The 15,002-nt window shown below is 36.1% G+C and overlaps 1 protein-coding gene across 1 annotated transcript; it reads left to right on the forward strand.

Annotated features, from left to right (window-relative positions):
* Positions 1-4,197: 4,197 nt before the first annotated feature.
* Positions 4,198-14,507, forward strand: LOC149820822 (peroxidase 25-like). Its single transcript, XM_089981856.1, has 4 exons — positions 4,198-4,407; positions 6,040-6,219; positions 10,721-10,883; positions 14,092-14,507. The coding sequence occupies exons 1-4, from the start codon at positions 4,198-4,200 to the stop codon at positions 14,505-14,507; spliced, it is 969 nt and encodes a 322-aa protein (XP_089837982.1).
* The last annotated feature ends 495 nt before the right edge of the window (positions 14,508-15,002 follow it).

Here is a 15,002-nt window from a genome sequence, read left to right on the forward strand (position 1 = left end):
TTGATCAAATGTGTTGATCTTTCACTTTCAATGGCTTATGCAAAGGTGAATAGATCATCATCAATATCTATGAAATTATTGAACTCTTGTAAATACACCACATAGTCCAGATGAAAAGATGATTTCCTGATCTTCGTAGACCTCCATACAGGTGCTACAGGTGGTTCAAAATAAACTTCTCTATTTTGTTGTTGTATATCCTCATCAACAACTGACTCTATTTTAAATTGATGTTCATTGATTGGTCTTTCCCTAATAATATTCAAAGGGACAATAACATAAAAAACTTAGTCTTTCTCCTTTGCATGTATGAAACCTGAATCATGCATTTTCTCAAAATCAATATTTTGAGATGCATCTATCCAAATAGAACCATTTTCAAGAAATTTTGTTTTATCTGTTTTCACTATCTGTAGTGTATGAGATGAACGATAAAACCTAAAGTCATTTGACCTTTTTGGATAACCAATAAAAAATTCACTAGTCATTCTAGGATTAAATGCTTTTATATGTGGGTTATATAATTTAGCTTCAGTTGGACATCTTCATACGCGCATATATGATAGAGAATTTTTTCTACTTGTCCATAACTCGTAAGGAGCCTTCTGAATAGCCTTCGTAAGAACCTTATTCAAAATATATACTAGTGTCTTAAGAGCTTCACCCCATAAGGTCAATAGAAGATTTGAGTGATTCAACATCGCTCAAATCATTTCTTTAAGCGTACGGTTTCTTTTTTCCGCTACATAATTCTGGTAAGCACTGCCAGACATGGTATATTGAGGTACAATGTCTTCCTCTTCTAGAAATCGCACTAATGTCCCTTCCTTTTATCCTATCTCAGTGAAACAACCATAATATTCGCCACCTCTATCAGACCTGACAACCATAATAACTTTACTAGTTTATTTCTCTGCTTTTTTTTTGAAGTCCTTAAAAACCTGAAACACTTCTAACTTTTCAAATAATAAGTAGGGATATATATACTGTGAGTAATCAATCGTCTATAAAGGTGACAAAATACTTTTCACCCATATAACATGATGAAAAACACAAACATTTGTATGCACTATATCCAACTTTTCATTATTGTGTTTGTCATCTTTCTTGTACGTGTTAGATTGCTTAGCCTTTATGTAGTCAACACATGGCTTTATATCCTTGAAATCAAGGGATCCAAGGATTCTTTATTTCACAAGTCTTTAGACTCTCACTTTCGAGATGTTTTCTAACCTTTGATGTCAAAGCAAGTAGGATTGATTTTCCTTTAGACCACGCTTATTGTCAATCAATGTGTTCTCAACAAAATAGGATTCCTGAATTTAAAATTTGGTTTTTAACCGATACAAACCATCACACACATATGTCGAACTTACATTAATAAAAAAATTTATAATAACAAGCTTGGAGTTTTCAAATTTAAAACTAAAACCAAACTTCTCAAGTTTTGAAATTGAAATTAGGTTCTGACTATAGGATAAAACATAAAATGTATGAACCAAATTCAAAATAAATCCAGATTTCAATACAATTCTACAGGTTTCAATGTTATTGACATGTGAACACATCTTATTTTTTGAGAAAATGCTTCTTTCATGCTCTGTTGGTTTCCTTTTATTCAGAAATGCATGCAAAGAGTTGGCAATATATACCGTGTTACCAGAATCAATCCACCAACTATGCAATGAAACATGAATCAAATTACACTCATGAAAAACAAAAGACTTATTATTATTGCTCAGACGAGACTTGTGATGAAAAGGTAAAAGTGAAACACTTTATTATTCACCTTTTCTGAGACAAGCATAGTTGAGCCATTATCATTTCACTTTAGTAGATACGATAATACTTATAGTTGTTTTGTCTCTTCAATTCACAAGAAATTGACTTCATTTGGTGAAACTAACAGATCATGTAAGCAGAGGCAATTCAACATTGTACGTTTGAGTACAAACATACTTCATATGTTGGAATACATATCTACTATTACACCCTATGTGAATTTGGAACATAACCTACCTTTGGGTAGGATCATTGTTTCATAAAGTCACACATAATCATAATAACGAATCTTAATATGATCTAAAAAATCCTCAATCAACACAACTCAGATCACTTTGGTGATTGCATGAATTGGTTAATCATTTTTTTTTACCAAAAACATATTTGTATTATGGAGCATACCCATGTACACATGTTAATGCATGTATATTCATAACAAAATATACATTAGATCGTCAAAATACTAATTCATGCTTCAACTTATATGTATAAACTACTTTTGATGATAAAATGTTATAAATTTAGTCATAATTCATGCTTAAAAAATATTATGCATAACTTAACCAATATAAAATACATGAATTAACATGCATAAGTCATGCTTTTTTAACAATAAACACTTATAAAGCATGAAAAATAACAAAAAAAAAACTCATAGGTAAAACCTGAGGTCTTTAAGTTGGAACCGGTCTGAAAATACCCTGAATCAGTCATCTAAGGGTCTGGACCGGTTTTAGACCTAATGAACCGGTATAATACATGAACAAAAGCGCATAAAACCCTATAACTGAACAAGAAAATCATTATCTTTTCATGAATTCATGAAAGCATGGTCTCTACATCTTGAAACTGATGAAAACTGAAAGAAACCGATTCTAAAAAAGGTCATATATCGGTTAGGACCGACCTGACATACCGACAGACCCGGTCCACCTAGAATGGGTCTAACGGGTTTGACACCAGGTCGGAATACCCGATCCGGGTAACCAAAACAAAAATGAAAGGGCACATTCAATTTTTGATCGGAATGCAAATATGTACCATCTGATGCCATGGATGTGACGTGTGGGTGCTCAGCGTTCTCTTTAGCCTATCGACACTCAAGATGAGCCCAGGCCTTAGGTCGATGGTGAGCAGGACCCTAAACCCAATAGAAATTACAAGAATGTGGGCAATACGGCTAGAGTGTTGAATTTTAGTTGCACTCATCATACAACCCAACCCTTCCTTTTATAATGGAAGATAGGGGGTGGTTAGGTGAATATTGTCTCTCCACATTCACGTAACCTCTACCCTACTAACACCTATTAACTTTCCACTAACAGCCCATTAACTGTGTCAAACTCGGTCACCTTATGGGTTGAACCCAGACCTGAAATATCCAACAATACAATCTAAGTTGATCTCTACTATTTTGACCCACGTTTATGTGGTCAGATTTGATCAAAAGAGCCGTGAGAACAATAACAAAATAAAAGGAACTGCCACTATAATTACAATCAACTGTAGTAAATATATTTCCTCACACAAAATATATATATATATATATAGAGAGAGAGAGAGTAGCCCGTATCAGTGGATGAGCAAATCGTCCACTGTTAATGGACTGTTTTTGGTAAAATAGACATTTAGCTTCAGTCGCGACCGTGCTAATGGTCGATTTTTTTGCAAAATCGCAAAGGTGCGTCTGATCGTCATTCCACGATCCACCCATCCATCATTATGGCCCGGGTTTTCTTATATTTATATATAAAAAAATGGGGTCACGGCAAAGGCTTGTCATGGAGGTTCCATTGTCAGTAAATTTTGATATTTATATGTTTATACGAATATGCGTTAGGTAGTTAGGTATTCCTCTGCAACTTTTGTCAGGGTGACCTAGTCTCGCTTCATTTTACTTCCTTTACATCTTCCTAATTGGCGTATGCATGCAGTTCATTTTTTTCCCTTTCTTGCCAAGGCTGATAGATACCACCTGACCACAGCTTAGAATTTCGTCCTTACTTTTCTAATTATGTAAACGGGGAGATTACTCACCTCGTAGTGTACTCACCATGTTCTTATTATCTTTCTAATTAATAGAACTTTTCTTTTCTTTAAAAAAGAAATACACTTCATAAACCTTAGAAATTGCTGATCTGGTCTTCTCTCTCTCTCTCTCTCTCTCTCTCTCTTATACATATGAAAAGCGAATGTATATATAGAATTGCACCTTTTTTTTTTCAACTTAGGCGTGCATGGGCTATACACTAGGAAATATTAGGTTCAATATCTTTTATGCAAAAATGGAGTCCAGTTGGTTTCCTATATGTTCTAGCTAGGACATAGTGCTCATCACCTTTTTCAGGTCCCTATATATTAAGCAAGAAAAGCTTGGGGTTTTATAACAACCTCCCCTTTCACACATTTTCATTCATGGCTTCTCTCATTTGCTTCATCTTGCCCTTCCTCCTCTCTTTAGCCCAGGTCCATGCACAGTTTGCTGGGACCAAGTATGGCTATTACTCTGACTCGTGCCCAGGTGTGGAGGAAATTGTCAAATCCAGCATTGAGTTCTTTGTTGAATCAGACAGCACCCTTGCCCCTGCACTCCTCAGGCTTCACTTCCATGACTGTTTTGTCAATGTATGAACTTCTTTTCTTAGTCTTGGCTAGAGCTAGACCGAAGGGGTTTAGCGTAGTGGGATGGGGCCTAGGCCATTTGACGGGCAGTCTAGGTTCAAATCTCATGAGCATCACCCCCAGCATAAGCCGAAACTTGGCGACTCACTGGGATAGAGGGGTATGCCCTCAGAGTTTTATGCTGACAGGACAGCGATCGTAAGTATGGCAGGCTGAGCCAGCACGGCTAGGTCTTTGTGCCTGGGTCAGTTTCTTCTAGTAAAAAGTAAAAAAAAATCTTGGCTAGAGCTTTAGCAACACGACCAGAACCAAAATTAAGAGTAGGATTTGAAATTATCACATCACTATGTATATTGCTTTGTATAGAATGATTTGGAGTTTTACTTAACCATGCTTAACTTTTGTGCTTTTTTTTATGAAGGATGGGGAAACCACCCTTGGGATCAAAGACCTAGCCGTGCTGGCTAAGCCTATTGTACTTACAGTCGTTGTGCCAATGGTGGCACACTCCCTTGCCCTCAGGGAGTCTACAAGGTTCGGCTGAGTAAGGGTTTATTCCTTGCATGCTTTCATTAATGCAAGGGGCAGACGCTCATGGGGATGGAACCCTGACCACCCACCTAGTGGCCAAGGTCCCCTCCACTGCACCAAACCCTTTCAGGCACTTAACCATGCCCAGCTTATCAAGGGATCAGAGTTGACCTTTGCAACCTTGGTGTATATGAAGCAATGACCACAAGAGGCTCGCTTTCATAAGAAATCGGGTCTCTTTCCTTGAAAGGGTGAAACAAACATGTCCATGAGAAATATGTGGTAGGACCCACAAAATAAATGCAAAAAAAAATTAAAAAAACAACTTGCTGTCAAAATGGGTTCATACATCCCCTATGGGGAAGCACTTTCCCTCTAAAGTGGCTCTTTCAAAGGAAACAGGCTTCCCTTTGGTGAGAGCAAGGTTGTTAAATGCGATGAGGCGAAGCGAGGCATTGAACATGTTATGAAGCGAGGTGTAAGCCTCGAGGCGTTGAAGCGTAAGCTTCATGATCAAGAGAGTAGGTCTCAATTTCGGTCACGGAGAGAAGAAGTCCCCCCGCCCCTCGCCGGAAACCTCATCAGAGGGTATCAGCTCTGCTTCCCGATGGGTCTGTGACTCTGTGCAGGTTACGGCAACGGTCGAAAGAACTCAGTCTGTTAAACTCGCTGGAAGCTTTTGCTTTTTTCCCGACGAGTAAATCCAATTTCAGGCCACAAATAGAAGAAATTCCACTGTAAATCTCGCCCGAATATCCTCCTCTGCTCATTGTGTAATTGTTTTCGATTTTAGCCACAGATCGGAGGAGGCACCGACGCTTCAGGTACTGAGTGTGCGCCTCAATACCTTTAGCGTGTGCCTCGCCTGTGAGGCGTACACTTCAAGTACTGAGGCGTACGCCTCTCACAACACTGGGTGAGAGTGTAACAAACGCCTACAAATAGGAAAAAAAAATCCCTGTACAAATGAAGTGAGTAATTATTATCTAGACTTAAAGCAAGCTTCAAGTTATTTGTTTTCAATGTTTGGTGATACAGCCCTTGTTGATTGATCATGTGAAGAGTGGAGTGTTAAGATGTTGTGTGTGCATGTGTTTGCTGTAGGGATGTGATGGTTCAGTGTTGCTGGAAGGCTCGAACAGGGAGATGTCAGCACCAACCAACACTGGGCTACGTGGGTTCGAGGTTATTGGTGCTACAAAGGCAAGGGTGGAAGCAGTGTGCCCCGGAGTTGTTTCTTGTGCTGATATCCTAGCCCTTGCTGCTAGAGATGCTGTTGTCCTGGTAAGAAAAAACACACACACTCTCTCTCTCTCTCTCAAAAGTTTCAGTGTCATTCTTCCTAGGAGAGAAGGTGGTATCTGAGAAAGGCATTTTAATAAATCATTTTAGGTTTTTTCTAATGTTTTTTTGCATAAAATTTTTTTCCATTTTTTTATGCATTTGTGCTCACCCTAATTTAGATACCTAGCTCCGCCTAGATATATAAAAGATTGGCTATCTTCGAAGGTTCTAAACAAAATAAAACTCATTGGGGAAAATTGTTTTGACCCCACAGCAGTATGATCAAAATAATAAGAATTGGCCCTTGGATATATTATATGTTTTCAACGTAAAAATATGATTTTCTGAGGGTTGAAAATTTAGTACATTGTAAGCTGTTATTTTTTGAACCCTAGAAAAATATGACATATATGGTAGAAAAACATGATATATGTGCCCGTTTTTATGAAACCAACATATGCAGGGTCAAAGTGCTAAAAAAATAAAAAAATTAACAATGAAATGGTTGGAGTTTCTTCCAAGGGTTTTGGGGACCACAAGGTTAGCAATCTCTCTCTCTCTCTCTCTCTCTCTCTCTCTCTCTCTCTCTCTCTCTCTCTCTCTCTCTATATCTATCTATATATTACTAATGAAGGTAAGAAACTAATGAGTAGAAATCACTTTTTTCTTAAATAAATTTCATTTTCTTTGTAGATCAACAGACTAACATGGTTCGTTTAGTAGGAAATTTATTTTGAATAATGTGATTATGACAAGTAACTAGGTTTTTAAAGGGGTCCAAAAATCAACGGCCCACAATGTATCAAAATTTCATAACTCAAACATCACATCTTTATATAAAAAAAATCTAAGGCTTGAACCTTAACAAACAAACCATGCTGAACACATCTAAGTGGTTAGATTGAGTCGATACGACTTTCACCTATTTCTAGCTTGTTAGTTTTGTTCGCGCATTGTAATATCCTACACAAAAAAATTCTAAGACATAATGTCTTTAAAGCGACCATTGTAATATCCTACACAAAAAAATTCTAAGACATAATGTCTTAAAAGTGACCATTTTGTAATTTTGAGATTAGGTTTTTATGTTATTTTACTAAAACGTGTTATTGAATTGATGAAACTATAATAACCATTTTACCCCTTCTTTAAGCATCATGCACCATTCTTAATATGTCGTCTTTCATCTATCCACTAGTTGCCCAGATCTCCTACCCACCCAAAAAATGGCCAGAACTGTAGGCCTTGCCGGAAATTATAAATACTTCAGGCATGTTTAGCGGGTACAAAGTCCTTGTTCTCTTCGAAAATCCTAGTAATTATTTATATATCTTTATTTTTCAAAATATCCAAGTATATCTATGCCCTTTCTTTTTCTTGTATTGCTATCCTTTTATCTTCTTCTGCTATTTGAGTTAATTAACCTCATTCACCATCATCTTGAACCCTAAAAATTCTCCTTCCTCACCTCCAAACAAAATCCATGGAATACCCTCATTCTTCTCAAATCTGCAGTCAACCCTCATTGCATTTTAGACATTGCCCAACTGCTTCGATGATCATAAAAAAAAAGTAGTCGACGTTTTTCCACCCTCCTTATTCTGAAGCAAAGAAAGCAAAACCCCAAAATGGTTTTTCTTTTAAAAAGAAAGGGAGCTCTCACTGAACCAATTAACCATTATTTTTGAGAATTTATGAGTTCATTAGATCAAATGGGGTGTGATAGGCTGAAGTTGGAAGGATTTTATGGCATAATAAATCATTCAAAGAAGCTCATTTTGTTTATGTAACATAATATTAAGGTTGTTTCTTCATAGGTATTAGAACATTCCAACAGCGGCCATCAATTCCATGATATGGGCAGAACAACGCCTGAAAGTTGTGATTCTAGCAAGTTTGAATAACTCCGGTCATATTTACGGTGGTAGGAAGGTAGGTGCATGAAAGTGGATAGATTAGGAAAAATATGTTGGGGGTTTACATGAAGGGTAAGTGGTTTATGTTCAACTAAATAAACAGAGTTAAAGGACAAAAAGCCTAGTGTGAAAATTATATAATGGCCATTTTGAGGGGCACATTATGTCTTAAAACTATTTGTGTATGTTGTTACAATGCTCGAAAGGTGTAACACTTCTGATATATATATATATATATATATATATATATATATATATATATATATATATATATATATATATATATAGAGAGAGAGAGAGAGAGAGAGAGAGAGAGAGAGAGAGAGAGAGAGAGAGAGAGAGAACTGAAATATGAAAACTATAATATGAGAACTAGAAATATGGGCATTTCCATTTTTTTTTGTAAATCCAGCAATATGAAAACTGTAATGTGAGAACTAGAAATATGGGCATTTCCAATTTTTTTTTTTGTAAATCCAGCAGTATATGAGTTACTAGAATATGAGAACTGAAAATATGAGAACTAATATGTGAACCACGATTTTAATGATGCTTTTGTTCTTTTTTCTTGAATCTAACCGTAATTAATCTACATGCTTGGTTTTATGAGAACCCACTCTTGAATCATCTGATTTTGATGCATGAAAGAGATTTTTTAAGGCTTTAAAATCAGTGGCTTATAATCTTCATAATTATTCTAGCATTCAAAATCACATTTTTTCATAAAAAAATACATGATTCTATGGTTGATTCCTAACAATTCATCATGCCAAGCACATCCACATGATTAGATTTGCACAAAAAGTGTTGCAAAAACCCATATTTCTAGTTCTCATATTCTAGTAACTCTCTCTCTCTCTCTCTCTAGCAGTTTTTATTCAACATATCATTGGGGTTTTGAACCTACACGTCTTTTTCAATAAAACTTTGAAAAACAAATAAAACTTCTTTTTTTTAATAATTTGAAAAAAATACTAGTTCTGCCGTGAGAAACATTTAAAACATGAAAACTTACTTTTTGAAAAATACTCAACCATGGATCCAATTTTATCATATCCATGACACTAATTCTTGATTTTGAATCCCATAATTCCTACACCTTGATTTTCAAGGAAAAGTCTCTTATATATTTCCTTTTTACCATTATTCATAAATTTAAAACCAAACTAAACCCATCCATATTATTGCCAATTTTTTTTTACCTCATTCTTTCATGTCATTTTTTTTTTCACCTGTGAGTACTTTTGAGTAAAACTACTTGCTCAGTGGAAAATCCCTAAAAGTGGTTGTTCATGAGATTGAGGCTGTATGTGGGCAAGTCACCTACTCCCCAAGTGGGCTTGCACGCTGCTTCCATAATCATGCCATATTCACAAATGTTTTTCTCGATCATCAAAGCAAGCATGTGTTTTGACATCAGCATGACATGGCTGGGCCAAGTTTGGACACTAAGTTTTCAAAAAAAAAAAATTGTGCTTTTTTATTCACAAATCACAACCATAGGTAAATTTTCAAATGCCCCGAATATGTTTTGGCCTAATTCATGCGCACACCAAACGTTTTGCAAATTCTCACCCAAGTTTTCTTATTATTTAATCAAATGACTTCAATCATAAACTAAAGTTGGGTTGTTCTTGGGTTAATCTAATTCATGTTTTGAAGTTATCATTTTATTAACTATACAATGATATTTGAACCATTAATGACATCTTTAATAAAAAAAACATGACACTAACCACTACACCATGAAGCATATTGTTGATGATTTTATAGAAAATTTATATAAAAATTAAATTATAATAAATCAATCAACCCAATAATTACTCGACCCACTAATAGCACAATTGAGTCCGTTTGGTTCTTCAATAGCTGACCCGATAAATATCTGAACCCAAACAAAATGCAAACTAAACCTTCTCATATGGTAAAACGTATGGGTAACGTGGTCATTTTAAAAATTTATAATAGAATTAATTAGAGATAATTAAGTTAGGCGTAATTTAATTAAAAACTTTGGTGGGCATTCGCAAACTCCGAAAAGTTGTGTGCACATGAATAATTAGGCCAAAACGTTTGGGGGTATTTAATTTTTTTTTTATGTGAAAACATTATATGCTTGTTCACCAGAATTAAGGTATTTGACTTGATGCTACTAATTGCTTTCAATAAACGTGATCAAGCAAAAAATAGTGATCAAGCATAAGAACATGAGATGGCCTTGATACGTTACTCGCAACAATAGGATTTTTGTTGGGATATAATCAAAGGGTGGATGCGGGCTCAAAGACGTAAAACAGTAACGTGGGAAATGTTTCAAATAGATGTGCATTCCCTGAATCGATTTTCAAATCGTTTTAGAGAATGACACGTATCAAAAAAATAAAATAATATTAAAATATTACAAAACTGTTTTTAACTATTTTTAAAATTTATTTAAAAATAAGCCAAATTAGCTCAGTTATATAGGATATGAATCCGCTGAATTGCAACGATACTGACAACATTGGTTTTAACTTTGGATACACCTATCTATATGGTGCTTTTTTAATATAATTAACATCAGTATTGTCTATATCCTTTTGTAGACAAATGGGCCATCATGGGATGTGCCTCTTGGAAGGTTGGATGGATACAGGTCTGTGGCTGCAGACGCCATGTACCTGCCCTCTCCCACTGACTCGGTTCCTACCCTTAAAAGCAAGTTTGCTGTCAAGGGCCTTTCAACCGAAGATCTGGTTGCCCTAGCAGGTACTCTCTCTCTCTCTCATTGGTTGGCATTATAAGGGGTCGAGTTAATTTGAACCAAACCGATTCATACCAAACCCTATAGGGTCAGGGTTTGGTGATAAATAAGAAGACCCTATTAGAATTCGGGTTGGACCTGAAGAATCCAATTAATATACGGACTCGGGTATGGTTTGTGAAATTTCATACCAGACACGAGCCTGGCCCAAGTTTCGATTAAGATCCACAATTTTTCAATGTAAAATGATAAAAAAATATTATTTAATCTGGTGTGGTTCATGTAATCTTTATAAGATCTGGGATATGGTTTCTCTTATGGTGGATAAAATTAAACCCACCAAGTACCATAATCTAAATCAGATTTGGGTCTGGTTCAACCTGGGTTTGAACTAAACCCGACCCTTTGGCATGTTACTTTGATTTATAAGAGGGAAGTTTTCAAAATGGTACCTAACCTTTTGGCATAACTCAAAATTGTACTTTAGGTTTGAAAATTTTCAAAAAGGCAACATTTTTTTTTTATTAGATAAAATAAACCTTTTTTTCAATCAACTACAGCTACTATCTTGCCTTAGAATATACACTGTTGGTCATATGCCAAACCTTGTTTTGCGAGGCTCATAACTATGCTGATTTTTATTTGATATATCACTCATTTTTTTATTCATCCTTACAATGTATAGATGTTTAGACCGCTGTTGTTTTCATTCCACAACAAATTGGTTCATCTTACTGAAAAGAGAGTTCAAGGTTCGAAGGAGAAGAAGAAAAAGTAAAAGTAAATTCTTCTAATAGAAGAAATATAAAGTAATTAAATAAAATCTTAAGAAGTCATATTTGAGATTTCACTATAAATTCAATGCCAAAATTGTCCTCATTTTTTTTTTTATATATTTATGCGAAGAAACCGCCTCCAGGAACAAAGATCTATATGTGCTGGCTCTGCCTGCCATAATTACGATCACTGTCCTGGCAGCCTAAAACTCTGTGGGCTAACCCTTGCCATCAGGGAGTAGCCACCCTTCACATGACTATTTTTATGAATAAATTCAAATATTTTCATCATCACTAGAGCTTGAACTGGATCACCATATAATCTCTAAATGATCGAAATACTAGTTTGGCAATTATGAACTTGGTTATTGAACTCTCAAACGCACCCTATTCTAGAACAGCACATGACTGAAGTTGGCAAATTCCATCTTGGAACTTTGTAATCTTTTCCAATCATATAACCAATGTTGGAGTTCATTAACTTGGTTTAATTCATATAATGGCCAATGTAATAATATCATATCACATTAATTGCACCACATAATTCATGAGCTTGGCAATGTTTCATGTCAGATGATTCAAGTTCAATGAACTTTCCCAGTTTCAGTTGAACCCCAAACATGGCCTTTGATTGTGGGTTGTGACTAGGGGTGTCAATGGGTCGGGTTTGACCCAGACCCAACCCATACCAAATCTGTAGGGTCCGAGTTTGGTGATAAATAAGAAAGCCCGATTAGAATCCGGGTTGGACCCAAAGAGAGGGTCCGTAATATATACAGCCAGGTATTGTTTGTGAAATTTTATACTAGACCCAGGCCCAACCAGAGTTCCCATTAAGATCTGCAATTTTTCAATGTAAAAATGATAAAAACACCAAACTCTTACCCTTTAGGATTGGTACAGGTTGGATCCGAATGTTCCGATTAATATATGGACACTGGTATTGTTTTGTGAAATTTCATACTAGACCCAAGCCCAACCAGAGTTCCGATTAAGATCCACAAATTTTCAATGTAAAAATGATAAAAAAAAATATTATTTTACCGAATATGCTCTAGATCTGGTTCGTGTAACTTTTATAGGATCTGGGTATGATTTTTCTTATGGTAGGTCGAATTAGACCTGGGTTTGAACCGAGTACCACATCTCAAGTTGGGTTTGGGTCTAGTTCACCATGAGTCTGAACCAAACCCTATCCATTGACACCCCTAGGTGTGACTCTTTCTACTTTCTATAGCATGTGTGGATTAACTCCCTTATATCTCATCTTTATGCATTTGGACAAGTAGTCATACCAAATCCCCTTAGGAATTAGATGCATGAGCCCAAGTTTCCCCCTCACTATGGTGCATTTATGGTGCCTGCCCATGTGCATTTATGAGTAGTACACAGCTTGACTGGCTGTAAAAATCCAAGATTTACCATATAGAATATAATTGTACATATTTACTTTCTGAAAAACTGGTGTGGAAGTGGAATGTTCCTGTCAATTACTGAGGTTACTCATGTTCAAAATTAATTTGAGATGACAAAAATTCACGTCATTGCGGTAAAGGCAACCATAAATATGTCTGATTTGAAACTTTTCTTAAAATGACAATGACATACCAATAAAGGTAGTTTCACCATCTTTGTCACATGGACACGCCATTTTGGCCGCGTATCCCTGGCATAGCTAGAAGACATACTGTGACATACTGACATGTACAGATACTATTTTTAATAATTTTAGATAATATTTCAATAAAATGTACTTTTTACATATTACAATACCAAAAAAGTCGTTTTTTGACAATCACACACCAATGAAGATAGCTTCCCGATCTATGTCACAGGGACACACCATTGTGGCCGTGTCCATGACCCGACACACTATGGCATGCTGACACGAATAGATATTATTTTAATATGTTTAAATAATTTTAATACTTTTAAATAATATTTCAATGGAAATATATTCTTAGATATTAAAATATTTAGACTATTTTTTTTTTTTTTTTACACGGAGAATCTGCTCCCAAGAACATAGATCTAGCCGTGCTGGCTTTTCCTGTCATACTTATAATCATTCTCCTGCCAACATAAAACTCCATGGGCTTTACCTCTGGTCCTCAAGGAGTCGCCATACTTTGGCTTGCCCAAGAGGTAACGCCCATGGTATTTGAACCTAGGCCACCTGCCTAGCAGTTTAGGCCCCAATCCCACTAAGCCAAACCCCTTTGGGGCATTTTTTTATTTATTAAAAAATTAAAAAATACGTCCCAATGTCTTTTTTTTTTTTAAATAAAAACTTGCATGTCGACACTTATTTTGTGTGCCCATATCTTTGTGACATACTCACCAATATATAGAAGCCTTCTTCAAAATATGGGCATTTAATTACTTCCAAACATTTTGAAATTATTGTTTAATATTTGAACTTTGGAATCTAATTTAGGGGCTCACACAATTGGCCAAGCTGATTGCCAGTTCTTCAGCTATCGTCTCTACAATTATAGAGCCACCGGCACTTCTGATCCATCCCTTGAGACAAGTTCTTTGTGGGAGCTGCAATCAATTTGCCCAGCTCAATCTTCTAGTGGAAAAGCTGCACTTGACAAAGGCAGCAAGGGTGTGTGGGACAACATGTTCTATAAGAACATAATGGCTGGCAATGGCTTGCTTGAGTCAGATGCACTACTATACGCAGACCGCTCGACACGAGGGCTTGTGTCATTCTTTGCACGTTCCGGGAACGATTTCGGTTCTGCATTCACGCGCTCTATGGTCAAGCTTAGCAATGTGGACGTAAAGACACATGCAACTGGGGGTGGTGGGGAGATCAGGAGGCTTTGTCCTGTGCCCAACTTCTAAGCAGTTTAATTCTGTATGGCCTTCATGTGATTTGTTTGAAAAAAGAATTGTACCCAGTTCATGGTTAAACCTTATGACTTTATTATGGTTCAAGAGCTGTAAAATTAGTTGTGCCTTTTATCAAAATACTTCAGAATGTGGTATCTTCTATTGAGACGAATATATGAGATCACTAGGATAAAGAACTTAACATACTGTAATAAAAGTAAAATGTATGTTAGACCCAAGGGGTTTCGCTTAGTGAGATGAGGTCTAGACCGTTTGACGGGCAGTCTAAGTTAATTATAAGCATCACCTTCTGCGTAAGCCGAAGCTTGGCGACTCACGGGTCGAGCCTCGAGGGGTAAGCCCTTGGAGTTTTACAGTCAGCGGGCAGTTTCTCTGAGTAAAAATAAAAATAAAAATAAATAATTGTATAGGTTGAAAATTGATGTTCTTTGAGATCATAGCCTTGTTGGAGATCCCACAAACAAACTCATACGTAGCATTGATGGG

Source organism: Nuphar pumila, chromosome 12, assembly GCF_984573655.1.
Source record: "Nuphar pumila chromosome 12, dmNupPumi1.hap1.1, whole genome shotgun sequence".
Lineage (NCBI taxonomy): Eukaryota > Viridiplantae > Streptophyta > Magnoliopsida > Nymphaeales > Nymphaeaceae > Nuphar > Nuphar pumila.